The following is an 8,453-nucleotide window of genomic DNA, read 5'->3' as shown; positions in this document are numbered from 1 at the left end:
TTAGAAAAAGAATAGACTGACGAGTTTCAGAAGAAAGTTCTTTGTTTCTGGCCATTTTGACCATGTAATCGAACCCACAAAGGCTGATGCTCCAGATAATCAGGACAACAGTTTTCAGCTGTGCTAACATAATTGCAAAAGGGTTTCCTAATGATCAATTAGCCTTTTAAAATGATAAACTTGGATTAGCTAACACAACGTGCCATTGGAACACAGGAGTGATGGTTGCTGATAATGGGCCTCTGTACACCTATGTAGATATTCCATAAATCAGCCGTTTCCAGCTACAATAGTCATTTACAACATTAACAATGTCTACACGGTCTTTCTGGTCAATTTTATTTTATTGGACAGAAAATGTGCTTTTCTTTCAAAAACAAGAACATTTCTAAGTGACCCCAAACTTTTGAACGGTAGTGTATATATAATTTGATGCGCTCATTTTTGTTAGAAAATCAATATCAAATACAGATTGAAAAATAGCTAGAGGCCTTGTGCAATATAGTTTAGCTAATGTTATTACTATGTATTGTAGTGGAATGAAATTGAACCAAGTATGTTATTTTATTCTGATTCATGCTGACTGTGTGTGATAGTAAGGTGAAATAAATGTTTTTATTGAAATGCGTTGCACATAATCTGTCTGTCCCAACTGACAGTGGTAAATGCACAATTGGCATAGAGTCGCCCGGGTTAGGGGAGGGATTGGCCAAGGGGGTAGGCCGTCATTATAAATAAGAATTTGTTCTTAACTGACATGCCTAGTTAAATAAAGGTGAAATAAATAAAAATGAATAAAAAAATGCTCACTTGTCACATTGACGTCATTCTTGTATTTGACACTGAAGGTGCCTCTCCCACCTGATAACAATGAAGATCTTTGCACAATTAATGTGTGGGAGCATATCAGTTTGCTCACCTCTCATGAATATTACATTCTTATCAAGAATTTCCTGTGAATATTCTCACTATTGTGGTATGTCACTTCATCCAATAGGCTAGCCTACTGTCACGGATATTGTGTCCAAGATTTCGCAATACAGTAATTTTTTGAAAAATATGTATTCTATCATTTGTGTAGTATTCTGTTTATATTCTGTCTTCAGAGTCCTCCCTAACCCGAATACCTGAGAGAGTACGGAACTGGTTCTACATTAAATCAAATGGAACAAGTGTAGTCTCCATGTTGCTGTGGACTAGATTAGCGTAGTAAGAAAATATAGTAAACTGTTGCTTTAAAACAAAACCCTCCTAGTTACGTCAACGTAGGGTCAACGTGGTGACATGTGATTATGGGAACTCAGGCAGGAAAGTACAGTGAAAGTGAACTAAAGGTTTGACGATGTCATTGAAACAAAGAATTGCATTTCACTCGCGGTTGAACACATTTACTTTAAACTCGGACTATTGGTATAGTAAGCAAGAAAAGAGGACACGCGGGGACAGAGCAAGTTTCACTACAGTTGCGCTCCAACCTAACATTTCCTCTCTGAACACAATTTTGACGAGCAGCATCCATTCGCGCTGTAAACAATGTAACACCGATTCTGGCTCTTGCAACCTTGACAAACGAACATGGAGAAGGAGACTATTTACGGGAGTGAGCGCAACTAAGGTTTTTAAACGGAGCATTTTATTTGTCAGAGGTATGTATGTACACTGTCTGAGCCAAGAAGACAACAAACTACACTGTCAAAAATAAGTTTGCCAGCTCGGGTTCAGATTGCAACGGTCGTCACTAGTTACCACAGCTACAACGTCATAAACCCCGCCCATTTCGGCAATTACTCTGAAAGTGTGAATGAAATCTAACCCTATATTTAACCCTACGTCTAACCTTATGCCTAACCATAACCTTAAATTAAGACCAAAAAGCATATTTTTGTTTTAATTACATTTTTACAATATAGCACTTTTTGACTTTGTGGCTGTGGTAACTAGTAGAAATCGATTGCAACCGGGGTTTGAGTGACCTCGTGAGGTAAAATGATTATTTTGGAACAGATATATATATATTTTTTAAAGGCCCAGTGTTAATGCATTGAACACCAGGACAGATATGCCACTACAATACATTAAATACATGAAATGTATCTCTTCATATCACCCTCAGAGTGCTATACATTTGCATAACATTTTCTTAATTTGATGCAGGATCCTATGGTGGTTATAAATAAATAAATTGTCATGTTCTGATCTGTACGCTACATCTAACTTTTCCTTTTATGTGGATATCAGAGCTGAGCACCTCTATACTTCAGTATGAATTGAAAACAGATATGACAAAGTCTGGAAACCGGAGGCTGTATTTTGATACCCATGCATTGGTTCGACTCCTCGAAGACAATGGTTAGAAAATGTTTTTTTATTTGTGTAATTTGAAGTAACCCCCATACATATTTAATTCAGTGGTTGGTTTGAACCCAGTTAGTGTTTTGTTTTCATCAACAGGCTTCACCACTCAGCAAGCTGAGGTAATTGTCAGGATGATGGTCAGGACAACACACTCCAACATGGATCTAATCTATAATGACATGGTAACCAAAGTGCAGCAGGTGAGGCTTGACTTTTTCATATCAACATACAGTATATGACCAAAGGTATGTGGACACCTGCTCGTTGAACATCTCATTCCAAAGTCATGGGCATTAATATGGGTTGGTCCCCCCTTTGCTGCTATAAACCTATTCCCCCTCAAACTGAAAAGAGACTGAAAAGATATGGCATGGGTCCTCAGATCCTCAAAAGATTCTACAGCTGCACCATCGAGAGCATCCTGACTGGTTGCATCACTGCCTGGTATGGCAACTGCTCGGCCTCCGACCGCAAGGCACTACAGAGGGTAGTGCGTACGGCCCTGTACATCACTGGGGCCAAGCTTCCTGCCATGCAGGACCTCTTTACCAGGTGGTGTCAGAGAAAGGCCCCAAAAACTGTCAGACTCCAGCCACCCTAGTCATAGACTGTTCTCTCTGCTACCGCACGGCAAGCGGTACCGGAGCGCCAAGTCTAGGTCCAAGAGGCTTCTAAACAGCTTCTACCCCCAGGCCATAAGACTACTGAACATCTAATCAAATGGCCACCCAGACTATTTGCATTGCCCCCCCTTTTATGCTGCTGCTACTCTCTGTTATTATCTATGCATACGTCACTTTAATAACTCTACCCACATGTACACTACCGTTCAAAAGTTTGGGGTCACTTAGAAATGTCCTTGTTTTTCATGAAAACATACATGAAATGAGTAGCAAAATGAATACAAAATATAGTCGGTGATGTTGGCAAGGTTATAAATAATGATTTTTAATTTAAATAATAATTGTCCTTCAAACTTTGCTTTCGTCAATGAATCCTCCATTTGCAGCAATTACAGCCTTGCAGACCTTAACCAAATACTAGAATGCCAAAGGTGTATGTACATTTCTGACTTCAACTGTAGATATTCCATTAAAAATCAGCCGTTTCCAGCTACAATAGTCATTTACAACATTAACAATGTCTACACCCGTATTTCTGATCAATTTGATGTTATTTTAATGGACACAAAACAAGGATTTCTTAGTCACCCCAAACTTTTGAACGGTAGTGTATATATTGCCTCAATTACCTTAACTAACCGGTGACCCCGCACATTGACTCCGTACCGGTACCCCCTGTATATAGCATTGCTATTGTTATTTTACTTTTATGTGGCTTCACCACATATTTTACTGCTGCCCTTTAATTATTTGTTACTTTATTTATTTAAGGTATTTTTCTTAAAACTGCATTGTTGAGTAAGGGCTTGTGGGTAGGCATAAGGTCTACCTACACCTGTTGTATTCAGCGTATGTGACAAATACAATTTGATTTATAACAGCCTCCACTCTGTTGGGAAGGCTTTCCACTAGATGTTTGAACATTGCCGCTGGGACTTGCTTCCATTCAGCCACAAGAGCATTAGTGAGGTCGGGCACTGATGTTGGGCGATAAGGCCTGGCTCGGAGTCGGAGTTCCAATTCATCCCAAAGGTGTTTGATTGGGTGGAGGTCAGGGCTCTGTGCAGGCCAGTCAAGTTCTTCCACACCAATCTCGACAACCATTTCTGTATGGACCTCGCTTTGTGCACAGGGGCATTGTCATGCTGAAACAGGACAGGCCTTCCCCAAACTGTTTCTACAAAGTTGGAAGCACAGAATCGTCTAGAATCTCATTGTATGCTGTAGCGTTAAGATCTCACTTCACTGGAACTAAGGGGCCTAGTCTGAACCATGAAAATCAGCCCCATACCATTATTCCACCTCCACCAAACTTTACAGTTGGCACTCTGCATTCGAGTAGGTAGCGTTCTCCTGGCATCCACCAAATCCACATTCGTCCGCCGGACTGCCAGATGGTGGAGCGTGATTCATCACTCCAGAGAAGGCGTTTCTGCTGTTTCACAGTCCAATGGCGGCGAAGCTTTACACCACTCCAGCCGACGCTTGGCATTGTGCATGTTGATCTTAGGCTTGTGTGTGGCTGCTTGTCCATGGAAACCCATTTCATGAAACTCCCGACGAACAGTTATTGTTTCCAGAGGCAGTTTGGAACTCGGTAGTAAGTGTTGCAACCAAGGACAGACGATTGTTATGCACTTCAGCACTCGCCGGTTCCGTTCTGTGAGCTTGTGTGGCCTACCACTTCGCGGCTGGGCCGTTGTTGCTCCTAGACGTTTCCACTTCACAATAACAGCACTTACCGAGGCAGCTCTAGCAGGGCAGAAATTTGATGAACTGACTTGTTGGAAAGGTCGCATCCTATGACGGTGCCATGCTGAAAGTCAGTGAGCTCTTCAGTAAGGCCGTTCTACTGCCAATGTTTGTCTATGGAAATTGATGACTGTGTGTGTGCTCGATTTTATACACTTGTCAGCAACGGGTGTGGCTGAATAGCCAAATCCACTCATTTGTGTCCCACATACTTTTGTGTGTGTATATATATATATATATAAGTCAAATATTGATAATACATGTAAATAACAACTAATGAGACTGACTTGCTGTGGCCATGAATTGCAGGAGATCATGTTGCAGAGGGTGTTTTCCCAAATTGCATCGGTGAAAAAGGACATGATTATCCTTGAAAAGAGTGAGTTCTCTACTTTGCTGGCAGAGAATGAGGTGAGTATTAATTTGTAGGAGTTCTCTAATCCACAGGAGGCTGCTGAGGGGAAGACGGCTCGTAATAATGGCCGGAACGGTGCAAATGGAATGGCATCAAACACCTGGAACCATGTATTTGATACCATTCCACTGACTCCGTTAAAGCCATTACCACGAGCCCGTCCTCCCCAATTAAGGTGCCACCAACCTCCTGTGCTCTAATCCTATCATCACTTGAAGCACATCAGGGAGCCTTTTATGTCTACTCCTTAACAGACATCATTTCAACGTCTATTCAACGCTGGTTCAACATAATTTAATTGATGAGGAAACAACATTGATTCAACCAGTGTGTGCCCAGTGGGAAGAGACGGTCCCGTGATGTGACACATGAGGGTTAGGATTACCTTATATATATTCCTTATGTAACTTATTTTCCAGTGGTAGTCAGTGTTCTTCCTTGTCATTTGAACAGTGACGGTGAACACTGACATCAAGTACATCCTATGGAGTCCACACACGTGGGGTCCCAGGTCATACTGGTTGCATGTCAATTGTTTAAAGTTGTCTCTTCACCTTGCATCTTCTCTTTCACTTGCTCTGAACTGAAAACATAGGATTGCTCCCTCTGTGGTCACATGACTGATACAGTGGATGGAATTTTCTGGGGGGCCATGTTATTTCCTTAGTCAGGCATTTGAACTATATCAATGAATTGATTAATCTTTTCTTACAGAAAGTCAAGGTAGAGCTACTGCAACTGAAGGTGCAACTGGCTGTAAGTTGTTTTAAGGTGGTTTAATTTCTGTGTCGAATAAAAATCATGAGCTGGGGCTGACTAACGGTGAATAAACTATAACCCTGAAGAAGGCACAGTGATGCCGAAATTATTTACCAAATAAATTACGGTACTGGGAATTTATATATAGTGTGTAACTCTTATTTTTATGGTTTAATTTCTGTGAAAATATGTCTGCAGATCACCCACATGTTGCTGCCAACATTTCATCTGTTTGTGATGATTTTGCGTATAAACCGTGTGTAAAGTTTTCTATATCTATAAAGTATGACTCTTTGTGAAACAGAGCGATGATCCGTTTGGATTGCAGCCTTTAACAGCACTTCAGAACCATTGAGAGTGTTTGAATGACGGAATACCTCCTTTTTCTCTTCGCAGGATGTGATGAATAAAGTGCGCTTTGACAATATCTTGGATATGAATTCGGAAAAGAGCAGCATGAAAGAAATGGTAAATGTCTTAGTATTACATTGTATATGCTGATGGTTTTTACATTAGTATTCCTAGGATGAAGGTGTGACGCTTTGCTTATTACATACAGTACATCTTGCTCTTATCAATATTTAATGCAAATTTGACCGCACAGTTTCGACTCTGATAGACTATTTGACTTTCAGAAATCAGAGCATGAGAAGAGACTCATGGAAAGTCGGACCGAGATAATGGAAATGGTCTGTATACTGTACATTATGATTAAACCATTCTACTTTAGAGCTCTTAACGGGTTACTTCATTCACCATGCATGTGTAACACCCATCTCAATGATGTCTTTTCACCATGTATTTGTTATTTAGTTATGATGAGAATATTATGTGAATAATAGCCAAATCTGTCTGTTGTAGAATGCTGAGCAAAATTGTCATTTGACTCGGTCCAATATGAAAATTGACACTGAAGTGGCAGGTTTGAAAACCATGTTGGAAGCTCACAAACTTGATACTATCAAATACCTTGCAGGTAAGAAGTGTCATTCATGTATCCATGCATTATAGTCTTATTTGTTCAATATTTAAAAGGCACTCGCACATCTGAGCTATCTTTGTTGCAGGTGCATGAGAAAAAAGAAGAAACCCACACACTGCTCTTGCTAGTATCACTACTCTTTATTAAGCTTTGTATTGGCCTCAATGCCTTCGTCAGAGCTTTTTCTGACTGAGGAAATCTGACAAATGCCTTGAGGCCAATACGTAAAGATTATTTGCTCAATAAAAACACACTATAAATGATGGATAACATATGTTCCTCGAATGAAATAGATACACAATTAGTATCTCTGGTTTTGGTCAACTAAACGTCACTTTTGTCCATAAGCCATAAACAAGTTCTGACTGACTGACTCCTATGTCTTTCAGGTTCAGTCTTCACTTGTCTCACTGTGGTTCTCGGATTCTATCGCATCTGGATGTGACTCCGGGGAGTACAAGAAGAACTGGTCATATGGACCACTAGCTCAAAAAGAACCCATTTGAACTGCCACCATTTTGTGTTTGATAAGTAGTAAATCGCTATAGGAACAAACAACCACTGGCTGATGGCATGAAGACAGATAAAATGCTTTGATGTTGATATTTCTGAGGACCAATGACTTAAGATTTAGAAGATGAACCCAGCAAACCATGAAATGCGAAAGGCTGCACACTATCCAACATTTTTAATTGGTTGTGTTTTCATAGAGTACCCTATAAATTAAATGTTATTTAAGATAGAATCCTGACAACAAATATGTATTGCAATGTACATGAATGCATTTTTTTGTACATGTACTGTTAAGCAAGAAACCTGTGTATGTTGTGTTTGAGAAATATGTTGTAAAAATGCATCGATATATACTGTAATTGCCATGCTGTCCAAAGTGCATTTCCGGCTATGTAGCCAGATGTATGTAGCCAGTAAGATGCAGCTCTGTATATTTTTTAAACTGTTGTAGACACTAGAGGACTTGTGAGTCATTGGAACACACATTCCATCAGTCCAATGGACAGTTTTTTATGACCATAGTAGATATTGTAAAAACTGTATAAAAGGAAAGCAGCACAAATGTATGACTAAACACAAATCAATAATAAAGGATAATTTGACCATAACATGTTTTTTATATTATTTACCAGAACCTAATAGGATAAGTTTATTGTGAAGGAAACAACCCAGAAGTTATTTCCCGCCTGTTAGAAATAATGCAATTTATCATATTTTGCTTTCTAAATGTTTGAATTATTTATACTGGTGGTCGTGTTTTGATGAGAAATTTGCGTCCGATACCATCTATGCCTGGGTCACCTCTAAATTATTTGATTTGACATCAAGTTGGGTCGTCATTTACGAGCTAGGTATCTAGCTGTACAGTAGCCTATATTGACATGATAAATTGCAGATACCCAGCAGAAACTCCATGTTCTGTAGGAGCAGCATTTATCATAGGCGAGGAATTCAACAGTGAGCCTTCATTATCATCTTGCTACATTTGATTGTGGTGCTGGGGATGAGACCCTAATTCAACTATTTTCTATTAATATATATTACAATGACTGAA

General features: G+C 39.7%; 1 protein-coding gene across 1 annotated transcript; it reads left to right on the top strand.

Annotated features, from left to right (window-relative positions):
• Positions 1 to 1,282: 1,282 nt before the first annotated feature.
• mcur1 (mitochondrial calcium uniporter regulator 1) lies at positions 1,283 to 8,001 on the top strand. Its single transcript, XM_038973222.1, has 9 exons — positions 1,283 to 1,646; positions 2,239 to 2,349; positions 2,452 to 2,555; positions 5,040 to 5,141; positions 5,860 to 5,901; positions 6,301 to 6,372; positions 6,540 to 6,593; positions 6,766 to 6,880; positions 7,276 to 8,001. Exons 1-9 carry the CDS (start codon positions 1,343 to 1,345, stop codon positions 7,329 to 7,331), a joined length of 960 nt encoding a protein of 319 aa, XP_038829150.1. The 5' UTR covers positions 1,283 to 1,342; the 3' UTR covers positions 7,332 to 8,001.
• The last annotated feature ends 452 nt before the right edge of the window (positions 8,002 to 8,453 follow it).

Source organism: Salvelinus namaycush, chromosome 33, assembly GCF_016432855.1.
Source record: "Salvelinus namaycush isolate Seneca chromosome 33, SaNama_1.0, whole genome shotgun sequence".
NCBI lineage: Eukaryota > Metazoa > Chordata > Actinopteri > Salmoniformes > Salmonidae > Salvelinus > Salvelinus namaycush.
The sequence above is the reverse complement of the archived record's forward strand: the minus strand, read 5'-3'. Positions and strand labels throughout refer to the sequence as shown.